We start from the raw sequence: 15491 nt of genomic DNA, 5'->3' as shown, positions 1-15491 counted from the left end.
TGTCACTTCCTCCAAAAACTCAGTCGAGTCTGAGACATGACTTTTGCCTCACAAAGCCACAGTGCCTATTACTACGAAGTCCATTTTTAAAGGTGTTAAAGATGGTACAGACTTAGAACAGAGAGCTCTAATGAAAGATCAGATTCTGTATCCACACCATATGTCCCTCTGACTTGATGAGTATGTCCAGCACTTTCAAGAATTATTTGGAGGTCACCAGCAGTTGTAGCATCTTACTTTTGGAAATACTAAGGGACTATTGCTGACAGTCAGAAAGCCAAGACAAAACAGCTTAGAACAATCCCACAACAAAGAGCATACTGGGAAGAATGTTTTAATTTACAAAGAAATGTTGATTTTGAAATGTTAGGTTATTCATAATATACAAGAAACATCCAAAAACAGCACTGGAGTGATTGATTTCTGGTTGCTTTCTGCTTGATTAACCCTTAGACGTTTGTTAGATTTTTGTAAAAACTGTGGCGTATCACATTTCTGAAACTGTGCATTGTAATAAAGTTGCATATTGTTTGAAGATAATATCTGGGTATTTTACTAGTGGGAACAGCAGCGAGGACCAATGAAGCAGTTTGGGTTGGCTTGAAAGCATCGATATTTAAACAGGTAAGGCTTGTCATTATTGAGTACTGATACAGTACAACTGAATTAAACCTTGTACCCAATAATAGTAACTAACATTACCTAGGTTAAAATTAATTAGTTCAGCAACACATCCATGTTACTTCTGGTCAACAGAATAGTTCACACAAAGGTGTTGGTTAATGGTTTGATGGTAAAGATATTAAAAGCAATAATATCTTCTCTCTCCCCCACACCCCACCAACCTAACAAAAGGCAGGGCTCACCCTCGAAGCATAGAACGCAAAATTAGGGAGAGGCGAGATATACCATATATACCAATGTAACCAGAGTATTTCACACAGAAAGGATTTAAAAGTAAAAGGGAATGATTGTCAGGGATGAGAGCTGAATAATAAGAGTTAACATCCAGCAGGGAAAATAATGGTCAACCTTTCAATCAGACTAACACGGTCTACATGAAGATCTCAATCAAATATACAATATTTGAATACTGAATAAACAATTCAACCTATCATTGGCATTGAAAATAAACTTTGTAGAACAAAAGTGCTTGACAGTTGCTGTAGGAATTTGTCAGATCTTGCATGTTGGTAGGAATCAGGTTCAGTTAATTTCTGACTTCACTTTGGAATCCTGCGGAGCTCATGAATCAACCAAAGCGCCAAGCTGAGCAGCACGAGGGATCCTGACTGGTGTGTGGCTGCCAGAGGAGTTGGGACATAGAGCAGTAGGGTAGTGATTCCCAGAGCAGCCTAAAACAGGACAAAATCACATTCGTTATTGGTAGAGTGAGCAAATTATTTCAATGAAAATTACCCGCTCCAAGTTACTCTCCTGTTTTTGAAAACAAGTGGCAACAATATTCTGCCAACTTTTCCCAAAACGGCCAATTAATGTTACAGGCAAATATAATCTGACCCAGATTGGGTGGCACAGTGGCTAGCTAGCACTGCTGCCTCACAGTGCCAGAGACCTGGGTTCAATTCCTGCCTTGGGTGACTGTCTGTGTGGAGATTGCACATTCTGACTGTCTGTGTGGAGATTGCACATTCTCCCAGTGTCTGCATGGGTTTTCTCCGTGTGCTCCAGTTTCCTTCCACAATCCGAAGATGTGCAGGTTAGGTGAATTGGCCATGCTAAATTTCCCAATGTTAGGTACATTAGTCAGGCGTAAATATAGGGGGTAGCGGAATGGATCTGGCTGGGATATTCTTCAGAGGGTCGGTGTGGACTTGTTGGGCTGAAGGGCCTGTTTCCACACTGTAGAGAATCTAATAATTAACTTGTTTCATCAGTTGTCAACTCCATCCTTTCAGTTCCTCGCTTCAGAAATTGGCACAAAGTTACGTTGTGCTGTTGGTCTGTTCTTGCAGTATTTAACATTGCCAGCATTTCCGCTTGGTGGGGATAGATTGGCAATGGAATGAAAAGCTAAGTGACATGAAAAATGAGATCAATCAATCCCTGGTTTTTCCTGTATATTCTAATAAACCAACCCTGGAAGTAAACTGCAAATACCTTGCAACATTGCATCATGATGCCATGGGGGGTGGGGGTATGGAGACACACACACACACACAGTTATAGATCCTCATGACTTTCATCTCCTTTCTTCAGTACAACTGATCAGTTCAACGAAAAATCAAAATTGTTCTGGCTCACACCAGATGAAAGTCTACGCAGTGGTTCACTGACTAATGAGTGGAAACTCTTGCAAAACTGTCTTTGAACTCAGGTACCGAAACCAGTTGGAGTCGAGTTAACATCAAAGCTCAGGGATGAAACCAGTGATCCTCACAGCTCAGTTCCACAGTTGGCAGGCCATCATCACTACGTAGGGATCGACTTTAAGCGCCATGTGCTAGAATACAGAGACCTGCCGCAACACTTACTTTGCAATCCAGCAATGGTTACGTTGCTGGAAATAATAATCCAGAGATCACGAATTCAGATTATACTGTAAACCTTCAAATTTGAATTTACTTCTAAAAACATCTGTTGGCAAACAACAGTTCTTCAGATGCTGTGAAGACGTCAGGTTGTGTTAAACCCCCTCTGTACCTTTAGGAAGGGACTGTGGCGCTGACCAATATGTGAATTGTTTCACATCAATACAGTAGTCTCTTAACACTCTGAAGTGGCCCAGTGAGACAGTTATATCAATTAGGGAAAGGCAATAGACACCAGCCTTACCAGTGATGTCCAAATCCGGAGTATTAATTTTTAATTCATTAATACCGAAGACGGTCACTGCCCCCGTTACCTGCATGTAAACCATTGCTAGCAAAGACGATATTGCAATCTTTGTCCTCCGTGGCATAGGTATCCTCCGGGAAAGCATGTAGAGAATGGTCACTGCTGTCACTGAGGCGATACCCTATCAAGGCACATCAAGAACTACAGTGAGAAAAGGGACAGAACCAGAAGTGGAAGAACTAGCCTTCTAGTTGTGACACAAATAAACCACAGCAAATCACTTCAGAGCCAGACTAGAAACCTACAATACAAACACACACACACACAACTGAGTGACTGAACTGGAGAGATGGCATAATTTTGCCCCTTGTTACTCTTCTGGACAGTACATGTGGAAGTCAGTTATATTAGACTAAAACATATTTTATGTAAGGTCTCAAAATTCACTAACTCAAATCACATCAGGTGTTTTGAGAAAATGGGAAGGAGATCATTAACTGAGGTCTAGGGCGCAGGCCCTACTTAACATACTGCAGCATTTGGCAAATACACGGTCTGAAAGCCACTCAGTATTATGAAACATTAATCTGTTACTTTTCATGCTTGATGACTAAAGAAATTGAGGGCTTGATTAAGAAAAAGAAGGAAGCATATGTCAGGTATAGACAGGATAGATCGAGTGAATCCTTAGAAGAATATAAAGAAAGTAGGAGTAGACTTAAGAGGGAAATCAGGAGGGCAAAACAGGGACATGAGATAGCTTTGGGAAATAGAATTAAGGAGAATCCAAAGGGTTTTTACAAATACGACCAGAGAGTGACTGTAGCTATTATGTACTATCAAATGGCTATTAAACTAATTTTTAATTAGGTGTTGTCATTCTTCTATACCATGAATATTGTGATGATTTTTAAAACTTGCATATAGTAGTGCATTTTGAAATCAATTTCTGGACTTCTTTGTTTCAGTACTTGTTGAGCTGAAAACCAGCAAGATATTTATCTCTCACCAATTCAAACATTTCCCTTTCAATAAACTACCAACTGGACAAGTATCGTGCTCAATCTTGTTGTTTCTAATGAAAATGCATGTTCTAGAAAGTGTTACCTTATTGTTTAGACTTTTTTTCTTCTTGCTGTCTTGTACCACCCTCTCCACCTCTGTCTTCACTCCTGCTCCCTCCAGTCTATGAAGATTTAAAAATCATCCTTGATTAGCTGCTTATTTGGGAGATTGTTTAATTAGGTAGGTGTCGATGTAGAGTAGAGTATCAATTCTGGTGTCAGTACAAACATTTTTTTTTCCAATACTAATGCCAGATTCACATGCTTTCATCACTTTATTTCAGGTATAATAAAAAGTAAATGTTATTTGTACCTGCAAAGACCTAGGCCCAATAAATAGTTTCCCGTTCACACAACTGCATCACACTAAGACCAAAAACAACCCTAAATTGGTTGTCACGCAATTCTTCATACACTCAAGATTATCCATCAAGTCCTTAAACATGAAAAGCGCTCACAATACCTCAGATAAGATACCTCAAAAGTCTGAGCAACAGGCAAACTGTTTCACACTGCCGCCATATAGAAGCAACACAAGTGATATTTGCCACTAATAGGATGCTGCCATCAAATGAAAAAGACATTCTGCATATTACACTAATGCATAACATGGTGTAAGGATTTTAATACTGGTCTGTTGCCAGACATACAAGGCTGTATATGTCCCAAAGACTGGCAGATCATATCATTGTACACTTCATTTGCTCACAATAAACAAAGTTCTCACCACATACAATCAGTCCACACTTGCAGGTAGATAGAATAGTGAAGAAAGAGTTTGGTATGCTTTCCTTTATTGGTCAGAGTATTGAGTACAGGAGTTGGGAGGTCATGTTGCAGCTGTACAGGACATTGGTTAGGCCACTGTTGGAATATTGCATGCAATTCTGGTCTCCTTCCTATTGGAAAGATGTTGCAAAACTTGAAAGGGTTCAGAAACGATTTACAAGGATGTTGCCAGGGTTGGAGGATTTGACCGACAGGGAGAGGCTGAACAGGCTGGGACTGTTTTCCCTGGAGTCGGAGGCTGAGGGGTGACCTTATAGAAGTTTACAAAATTATAAGGGGCATGGATAGGGTAAATAGGCAAAGTCTTTTCCCTGGGGTCGGGGAGTCCAGAACTAGAGGACATAGATTTAGGGTGAGAGGGGAAAGATATAAAAGAGACCTAAGGGGCAACATTTTCACGCAGAGGGTGGTATGTGTATGGAATGAGCTGCCAGAGGATGTGGTGGAGGCTGGTACAATTGCAACATTTAGGAGGCATTTGGATGGGTATATGAATAGAAAGGGTTTGGAGGGATATGAGCAGGGTGCTGGCAGGTGGGACTAGATTGGGTTGGGATATCTGGTCGGCATGGAAGGTTTGGACCGAAGGGTCGGACCGAAGGGTCTGTTTCCGTGCTGTAAATCTCTGCGACACTATGTACCAGCTACAATGCACTTGTTTTTGTTGATATTTTAAAAAAGCATTCTGTGACAACTTGGAATATACTTTTCAAATACATAATTACCTGACTTCTAGATTATGGAACTGAGGTTCCCATTGTTTCTACCCAGCTTGTATATAATGCAAGGCACATTACCAAGATTGAGTTTGATTTATTGTTGTCACAGGTAAAGGGAGATACAGTGCCATAAGTAGATGGTATCATACAAAGTCAATTAGGGTTGCAGATAGGAGTGCAGAATTTGGTGTTAACAGCTGCAGAGCAGGCGTAGGGAGAGATCACAATTAACATTTGAGAGGTCCATTCAAAAGTTTGATAACAGTGGGGAGGAAGCTGTTCATGAATCTGTTTATAAGTGTATTCAAATCAACAAAGAGCTGCAGCAGTAGGGGACATTTTTGCACAAACAAGAACATTGAAGTTATTACTTTTGTAGTGATTAGAACAAGGTTAGCCAGGTGGACCTTACAGAATGAGTTCCCTGATTAGGGCTGTTATCCTGACCCAATCAGGGAGTCCTGGCTGACAGACATAAACAGGAGTGCCCTGTTTTGTGATGACTGAAAGTGGGATTTGAGGTTTGTCCTCATTTCCCTGAAAACCGGTTGAATGTCAGGGTTTGGGGCCTGGCTTTGCCATTCCTCTTCCTTGTAAAATTGCTGTTTCTCTGTATACAGCTGGTAATGTTAACTGTTTTGTAAACTGTGTATCGTTTAATAAAATAAAAAATAAACAGGAGTGTCAGAGGTTCTGCTCACTGTAAGAGCCGGCTTTGTGCTAGCTGAATCAGTGTCATGTACTATGCACGTGTAAATAAAGAGTGACTTGGTAACGGGATACCAGCCTTTGTGGAGTTAGTTCAACTTTCTTATTTTAAGAAACCTTTTGGTTCAAACCACTGCAATGCATTAATCAAGCCAAGCGTGCCCACAAGCAGCCATTGGCTAAACAGGGATCAGAAGCAAGATCCCGAACTGATCACATCTCTCTCCAGTACACGACTGAAGACAGCCGTAGTGCCTCCACCAGTCAGTCTAGGCAGAAGCAGCTAACTCAGGTCAGAGTAGGAAAAGAAATGAGATACCATCTGCAGGCTTGGAAGATTAAAAACAACATCCAGAAGGTATTGGTTCATGCTGTCCTTCTGGGGCCTAATCCCCCACGCCACAATTCCGGAATTGAACTGCACGGGTGTTAATCAGTAATAGGAGAATCTAGGATGAAGATTACATTCACTTTGAAAACAGTTACCAAGACTCGGTGGTTGAACTGAACAGTAGTTGGATTCTCAAAGACGTTTCGGAGAGCTGGGGAAAAGGCCAAAAGGTCATCAGGCAACCAACGCTCTCCCATCTTGGGGAAGGAATTATAGACAAGCCCAGCATCCAGCCCAGCTACAAAGGCACCTGCACAAAGATTGAAGAGAAAACCTAATTATTCAAGCTACCACAAAATTGCTATGTTGTATAGCTTCAAAAGACAAGGTGCCCACCATATTCAGAATTTATATGCTCAGTACTATTTCTCAGAAGCAATTTAACAAGCAGCACAATTGGAAAAATAGCATTTATTAACCATGTCTTAAGGATGCAATGGTGAATCATCTCCTAGAAAGCGGAGTAGTTTGCTGGACCATTTCAAAGGGCAGTTAAGAATCGACCTTAAATGGGCTGAGGGTCTGGAGTCACATGTAGGTCAGACTCAGTAAGGACAGCAGTTTTCCTTCCCTAAAGGTAATTAATGACCAAATTGACGATAGTTTCACGGTCACCATTATTGAGAATAGTTATTATTGCAGATTAATTAAGTAAACTTAATTTCCCCAGCCTGCATGGTGGAATTTGAACTCACAATATGGATCATTAGCCGTGTAACAGAACCCCAATACCACCATTATACAAAGAGCCTTCTAAAACTGATAGTAATGGAGTTAAAAAGAAATCCCTCCTGTAGTGTGGCACAGAGGAATACACAGAAATTAAGGTTACAGGGAAACCAACGGTTACATCACCTGGAGGTATTCCTCAGGACAGTATCCTTGGTCCAAATATCACAAATTCATAAGCCATTTGCTGATAATTCTGTGCACAGCTTCATTTACAACTCAGTGAAAGTGAAGCAGCCCACAGCTGGCCAACATCCAGGTCTGGATAAGTTGGTTCCACACAATACACTGATCAGTTTACACTCATCAATTAGTTGAAGATCACATCATTCAGAGGCTTAACTGGAATGATCTTTTCAACATTGTCCCACTACAGTAGGTCAGTGACTGATACTCTGTTGACACTTGCCACCTGCTGTTCTTAAAGCCTCTTGACCACGTACCAGGCTAGAATCAGGCATGTGATGGAAAATCACCCCTCCCCTGGATAGGTGCAGTCACAACATTGTCATCCATACTTGCACGCTGGGAAGGATGGCTCACGTCCAGTCCAAGGGGGCAGTTTGGATTTATTATTGGCATTTTTAAACAAGGATTGATTTTGGGGCTGGGAGGAGGTGCAGAAAGCAGTAAGCTAAATTAAACCTTCTTTGTAGTTTTTGATCCCATCAGCACATAAGTGTAGGAACCTGTCGGACGCTAAAGTGCTGTATTCCTGTTTTGTCTTCAGTTGATGGAATAAAAAAACCAGTACAAGCAAATATATGGCGTAATTAATCCAAGAGCAGATTCCCTCCTCTGAATTTAATTACTTTCACTAATTTCTTAAATTTCTCTGTGGAAGGCACCAATTCTAACATGGCCATTCAGCCCACTGAGACTGTTCCAGCCTTCAATTTGATCATGGCAGATCTACAATCCAACTCCACATACCTCACTCTTCATATCTTTAGTTAATAAAAATCTTACCAATTGTAGATTTAAACTCAACAACTGATCTTGCATCAAATGCTGTTTGTAGAAGTTCCAAACTCCTATCATCTTTTGCATCTACAAATGCTGCGTAATTCCATTCGAGCTCTTAGTTTCAGACTCTATCCCCTAATCCTGATTTCCCAACTAAACAGTTTCTCTCCATTTCACCCTGGAGAGCCAAGTAAAACTTTACCACTGTATTGTATTTGTAACAACATGTAGCTGTAATTTATTAACAGACATTGGGATGGCTTCTTTCGGAGCATCATCCATTCACACACCTGTATTTCCTCGGTGGATTGGTTACTGGATATCACTCAGAGGTTGGGGGACATTAAGGTTCTACTGATGAAGGCAATTCAAACAGTTCTATCACTGATCTCAACACTGACTTTAGACAAGAATTGTCTTCTCAACTCCCTAGACATTGCCAGTCATTCCTCTGTATCTTGGAGCTGTTTGCAAACCTTTGTAATAACGAAGACTTCTTGCATCCTGACCATGTATCCCTCACTTGACCCCACAACCTGACCAAGATGCAGCTCTTGTATTATTTAATCTCTCCCTCTATTTTAAATCCATCAGCTGGCTCTCGAGCATTCCCAGACTCTTGAACTCCATTTGTACATCCCTCCACAGCCTTCAGCCTGATGTCACGTTGCCTGAAGATCAACTTTACTTTGTCTCTTTACAGCTTGGCCAATCACCTGAGGCCAGTTCCTTACCTGACAGCGCTGTAACAAACACTAAGCCCCCAGTTCCACGAGCAAATCTCCTCAACAGCATCATCCGATTGGTGTTGGGTATCTGTGTTAACAAAAAGCTTGAATTAAAAGCAATGTGTGCATACCTGACTGCAACATGTTTAAGTGAAAGCCAAATATTTAAATTCACCTTGTAACAGTTCTGGTTGCCAGCCTCACTCAGGGGCCACAATTTGTATACGGAATAAAGAACTGATGGAAGCTGCTCACTGACAATGGGGCAAGCACACATTGATGGGGGACTGCATAGAAATACAAATTGGCTTGATGCCCAACTTTAGAATATGGTGTTATTCCTGTTACCTGCCTATCTCTATGAATCAACCCTGAGAACTTTGTAAATTGATTCATCACTGCTTCATTCCAGACGGTCTGTCCCATAAAGATCAAACTTTTATGCTCTATAATAAAACAAGCAGCATTCACAAAGGCACAATTCAGGAGTGCCATTGCCTGTGCAGCTCAAATAACACTGAAGAAACTGGAAAGTACCCAGGATAAAGCAGTCTACTTGACTGGTACCCCATCCCCTACTGTCAACATTCACTTCCTCCACTACTGATGCACAGCAGCAACACTGGACCATCTACAAGATGTGCTGCAGCAACTCACCAAGAATCCTTTGACAGCATCTTCCATGTTACTGAAAGGACAAGGGGAGCATGGGCTGCAAGCTCCTCTAAGTCTACACTGACCAGCCAACATGGAAATGCACTGGCCGTTCCTTCACTGGCCCTGAGTCAATACATTGAGATCTGCGTCCTGAAAAGCACAACCACAGCAGGTCAAGGTGATAGCAAACTATCGGCACTTCCAGGACAATTAAGGATAAACAATAAATGTCAATGCCACCTACATCCACAGAATGAACTTAAAATGAACACTCTTGCCTCATCAGCTCTGACCTATGAAAACACCATCCTTAGCTGCATTTTATTTAAAAGCAATAGTTTTGAAAGCCAGAGACACTGATTTTGTTGGAGGAGGATTACCTGGTTTGGGGGCAGAAGCAGGGACAGACCAGTCCACAGGCTGGCACAGTAGAGTAACAGTGCGGATCCAAGATGAGCAGCCAGGCGATACTGGCTGACCCGGGGAATGTCATATGAATCCTCCTTCTCCTCCAAACCACTCTTTACCATATACCAACCCAGCAAACCCTGAGGAGAAACAACAAGGTGAGGTACTAAAACTTTACTTCATACAGAGGGTGGTGAGCATTTGGAACACGTTGCCAGCAGAGGTGGTAGAGGCAGGCACGGTAGATTCATTTAAGATACGTCTGGACAGATGCATGAGTAGGTGGGGAGCAGAGGGATACAAATGCTTAGGAATTGACCAAATAAAAGCAAATTACTGCAGATGCTGGAATCTGAAACCAAAAGAGAAAATGCTGGAAAATCTCTGCAGGTCTGGCAGCAGATGTAAGGAGAGAAAAGAGCTGACATTTCGAGTCTAACTGACCCTTTGTCAAAGCTTTGCCAAAGCTTAGACTCGAAACGTCAGCTCTTTTCTCTCCTTGCAGATGCTGCCAGGCCTGCTGAGATTTTCCAGCATTTTCTCTTTGGGCTTAGGAATTGACCGACAGGTTTAGACAGTACATTTGGATTGGCTCAGGCTTGGAGGGCCGAAGGGCCTGTTCCTGGGCTATAAATTTTCTTTGTTCTTTGTTCTAAAACCCTGGAGAGAGCAGGACTGTGAAAGCAAAAACAGGTCAGCCAGCACCCAGAAAATTAGACAGAAATTGCCCAAATATTCAATGAATTCCTCATCTAGACTGCTTTGTGCCATCTGATTTTTCCTAATGTACATGCAGGACTGCCTGTGATAACTGATGAACCCCTTTAACAAGCTGCCATTATTTCTTGGAGAAACTTAGCAGGTCTGGCAGGATCTATGAAGAGAGAAACAGAGGTAATGAGTCTGATATGACTCTTCTTCAATTCTGAAGTGGGCAGGTGTAGAGAAAGAAATAGAATTAACACTTCAAACAATGATCTGTCAGAGTTCAACCCAAAGGCCTAAAATATCAACTTTCTTTCTCTCCCCCTCAGGAATGCTGCCTGACCTGAATATTTCTAGCATTCTCAGTTCTAATCTATGTCATTTGCAGATTTACCAGGCTTCCCTTTTCAATCTCTCAAGATGGAAGCTGGCCTCTCACTCAGCCGTATTACAGTGTTCCACCTACCTGAAAGCACACTAATCCACAAAGGCCTGCCACCCGCAGCTTCAAGCTCCTGGAGAACCAGCCCTTCCTCCAAAAGTAAATAGCAGGCAGGACGTAGGCCAGTCCCACTGCACGGCCCCACATCCGGTGGGAATACTCCATGTACCAGATGAACTTGAACTCATTTAAGGTCATGTCATGATTTAATCTGAAGGAAGGAATACAGAAGCAGGTGATGCAGAGGAGTCACAGACCAGCTGTTACCATAGCTAGAGCACAAGTAGCTACTAATTCAGACCAGAGAATATCAAACCATCCACTCCACCTTAATATCTACAAACTTCAACCTGTTATTCATAAACAGAAGGGAAGGACCAAGGAACTATGGGCAAAATCAGATCTTATTGTCTCAACTCAGATCTGAGCAGATGAGAATATCGTTGCAACAAGAATTGGCTACAGATATAACCACTGCGGGAAACTAAAAAGAAATCACACTGGTTTTTAAAAAGAAACAAGGCTTTCATTTCTGTAGTGCTCTTTTCATCCTCAGGATCTACCAAAGCACTTTGCAACCAATGAGGTTCTTTTGAAGTCACAGTTTCAATGCAGGAAACGAGGCAACCAATTTGCACAGAAAACTTTGACAAAGTTGAGGAGTAAACGATGACCTGGAAATCAGGAACAACTACTTATCCCGACATTGTCAGAAATAGTGTGATGAGATCTTTTTAATCTTGGGCTTGGTTTTGAATCTCATCTGAAAGACTGCACCTCCAACAGTGCAGCACTCCCCTGTAGTGCACTGGGGGTTTCAACCCGAGGATTTTAAAATCTGGATTTAGGCCGTTGTCAGAAGCAACCATTTAATGCATGCTTTTACTAACTACAAAATGGTCTCTTAATGCAAGTAACATAAAATAACAAAATGGCTTCCAGGAGCAATGGCATCTAACTCTGCTGAAAACTGCATTCCTGAACTAATTCAGAGATTAGCAAAAAATGCCCTGTTCATAGTGTGAATTAACTAAGTAAGATATGACATTACTAAAGTATCCTAAATTGACCTTGGAAACCAGGTGTCCTGGAGATAAAGAAGTGCAAACAAGTCAGTTCCCAGGAAATATCATAGACATAAAATTAAGCCAATTTGTCATATCATTTCATTTTATTGGATTAATTTTGCAATTAAGACTGTTCTGTTTGTTCGGCGACCTATACAAGTTGTCTATGTTTTAAGATTGTGTGCAGCTTTTCCAGAGTACACAGAGGTGATTAACCCCTGCTATGCCCAGTGATGTAATAAATTGTTAAAACTTGCTAAAAGAGACTGAGCTGCTAGTGTTTATTTGACCAATCGCAGAAGTGAGAGGCCCCTCTCGGGGGTCCAGATTTTCAAACCTGGATAATGTGCTCAAATCTCTGGAATGATGAGTGAACCTACAATCATCGGAGCCAGAGGAAAGATATCAAAAGAGAGCACATCCAACACTGATTAAAGCCAGAGTGATCGATACAGCATTGTCGACCAACATGGTGAAGGGCAGAGATATTACCATTGTTACTTACATCTTGAATTCTGGGAACTGCTGGTACTTTTGAAACTCGGCTTCCCATTCCCCTCGAGTCTTTGGGGGTTTCATCTCCTTGATGAGGTGCCAGTCCACCATCGATAAGCCAGACTCGGTCAGCCTGTGGGTAATTACGGAAAGCCCTTAAAGTACTCTCTCTGTGCTCAGCAAACATTCTTCATCTCATCCTACTTGGACAGTACCAGTGCGAGCTTTAATCAATGTAGATTTGGAAAAGAGTTAAAAGTCATTTTGTCATGAAATGATCTCCGACACATTTCCTCCTATTATTCTCATCAAATCCAGCAGTACTACATCCAATATTGTACAAAAAAGCACAACAATACTTTCTCAGGAGACATGTCCACGAAGACTCTTACCAATGCTTATCGGATGTACTGTAGAAAGCATCCTATTTAGATACATCACAGCATGATATGACACTGCTCATCCCAAGACGGCAAGAAACTCCAGAATTGTGAACATAGCCCTGTCCATCACGCAATCCAACCTTCCACCCATTCACTCCATCTATACTTCCCGCTGCCTTGCGAAAGCAACCAACATAATCAAAGACCCTTCCCAGCACAGTTGGGCAGGACAATGGCTCAGTGGTTAGCACTGCTGCATCACAGGGACCCAGGCTCGATCCCACCCGCAGGCGGCTATCTATGTGGAGTCTGCACATTCTCCGTGTCTGTGTAGGTTTCCTCCAGCTGCTCTGGTTTCCTCCCACAGTCCAATGATGTGCAGGTTGGGTGGATTGGTCGTGTTAAATCACCCATAGTATCTAGGGATACTAATGCAAGCTGGGTGGATTAGCCATGGGAAATGCAGGGTTACAGGGACAGAATGGAAGGAGTGGGTCTGGGTGGGATGCTATTCGGAGCGTTGGTGTGCACTCGATGGGTCAGATGGCCTGCTTCCATGCTGTAGGTTTCAGAAGGTAGCAATGAGCAAAGTCAATTAAGATGAACATCAAATATTGGCCTAGCCAGAATCACAAATGGGCCATGAATAAATAAGCACAACTTAATGTGGAAGCAGTTGCTTTTAATCACAGAAGATTTTCACTTACCTGGTTACTCCACCAAGGACTACAGCACCCACAACCATTCCACTGCACACAATCATCCATTTGCCCAGGATTCGGTCGGTGATGACACTGGGCACATGGGCTGTCCTGGAATGTGCTGATACTTTTGTAACAACAGAACTTACTCCCTTCCTCACTCCCCATTGTTTCCAAGACTGACTTAGCTGAAAAGAAGATTTAACAAAACAACATGACTAACTCCCTTTTACGAACCAGATGAAGCTGCATGACCTTTAGAAGAGCTATTGAATTACAGCCTAATCTATTCTACTGCCAAAAGTTTGCAAGTTTTCTCAAGTATCTGTCCCTCTTTTGAAAGCTACTCTTAAAATTCCTTCCTATGACTTTTCAGGTACCACATTCCAAGTCACAACTTCCCTATTTCAAGGGTTGAAGAAACTCAACAGGCCTGACAGCACCTCTGCAGGGAAAAACAGAGTTTATGTTTCAACTCCTACATGATATCTTGCAACTGCCTCAGTTCCAACCTACTCATATTGGACTTGAAATGTTAGCTCTGTTTCGTGCGCCACCAAGTTAAAAATCACACAACACCACGTTATAGTCCAACAGGTTTATTTGAAAGTACAAGCTTTAAGAGTGCTGCTCCTTCGCCAGATAGCTGATGAAGGATCAGTGCTCCAAAAGCTTGTCCTTTCAGAGATGTTGTGTTGAGATTTTTAACTTTGTCCACCCCAATACAACACCGGCACCTCCACATCTTTCTCCACAGATGCTGGTACATCAGAATTTCTCCAGCAACTTATTTTTATTTTAAAATCTTACAGCATTCACCTTTGTTACTTAATTCTTTTGCTGTTCTGCCAATTGTCATAAAAGAGTCAGATGTACAACTCTATTTGTCCTATCCATGCCCCTTGATTTTATAAGCCTCTATTAGGTCACCCCTCAGTCTCTGATGTTCCAGGGAAAACAGCCCCAGCCTATTTAGCCTCTCCCTATAGCTCAAAACCTCCAAATCTGGCAACATGCTTGTAAATCTTTTCTGAACCCTTTCAAAGTTTTGCAACATCCTTCCGATAGGAGGGAAACCAGAATTGCACATAATATTTCAGAAGTGACCTGTACAGCTGCAACATGACCTCCCAACTCCAGTACTCAATACTCTGACCAATAAAGGAAAGCATACCAAACGCGTTCTTCACTATCCTATCAACCTGTGACTTCACTTTCAAGGAACTGTGAACCTGCACTCCAAGGTCTCTTTGCTCAGCAGCACCCCCCAGGACCTTACCATTAAGTGCATAAGTCCTGCCCTGATTTGCCTTTCCAAAATGCATTTATCAAATTAAATTCCATCTGTTACTTGTCGGCTCATTGGCCTGTTTGGTCAAGGTCCCATTGTACTCTGACGTAGCCTTCTTGACACCTAAATTGGAGGTGTAGTGGACTGCCATTTGCAAATTTACTAACTATACCTCCTATGTTCACATCCAAATCATTTGTACATCAGGGAGCTCTGGTCACTAACCAACCTACTAGTGAAAGCAGCTTCGCCCGATCCATTATAATCATTATAATAGCAAAAACTTTTTAAATATTAAATCCAATAATATTCATCATTCTGTAAGCGAGTAAAACGTGACGCAGAGATTTTGAGGGGAAATGCACAGCTTCCCTTTAAAATCCTAACTGAGGTTAGGAACCATAAAGTGAGGGAGATGGGGTGGGGGCGGGGGCGAGGGCGAGGGGGGG

At 42.0% G+C, this 15491-nt stretch overlaps 1 protein-coding gene across 4 annotated transcripts in view; it reads right to left on the bottom strand.

The window, feature by feature from the left end:
- Positions 1–318: 318 nt before the first annotated feature.
- LOC122561294 (cytochrome c oxidase assembly protein COX15 homolog) overlaps positions 319–15491 on the bottom strand; it is a 23810-nt gene continuing 8637 nt past the window's right edge. The window contains exons 2-9 of one of the 4 annotated variants that reach the window (XM_043712963.1): positions 13758–13939; positions 12678–12800; positions 11130–11316; positions 9931–10098; positions 8900–8981; positions 6566–6720; positions 2867–2980; positions 319–1355 (exon numbers count right to left, since the gene is read on the bottom strand). In XM_043712963.1, coding sequence (XP_043568898.1) covers positions 1224–1355; positions 2867–2980; positions 6566–6720; positions 8900–8981; positions 9931–10098; positions 11130–11316; positions 12678–12800; positions 13758–13939 — 1143 coding nt within the window. In that variant the 3' untranslated portion in view covers positions 319–1223. Of the gene's footprint in view, positions 1356–2866; positions 2981–6565; positions 6721–8899; positions 8982–9930; positions 10099–11129; positions 11317–12677; positions 12892–13757; positions 13940–15491 lie in introns of those variants that run through there. The other 3 variants (XM_043712964.1, XM_043712966.1, XM_043712965.1) reach the window with 3 other exon arrangements.

This window comes from Chiloscyllium plagiosum, chromosome 22, assembly GCF_004010195.1.
Source record: "Chiloscyllium plagiosum isolate BGI_BamShark_2017 chromosome 22, ASM401019v2, whole genome shotgun sequence".
Lineage (NCBI taxonomy): Eukaryota > Metazoa > Chordata > Chondrichthyes > Orectolobiformes > Hemiscylliidae > Chiloscyllium > Chiloscyllium plagiosum.
The sequence above is the reverse complement of the archived record's forward strand: the minus strand, read 5'-3'. Positions and strand labels throughout refer to the sequence as shown.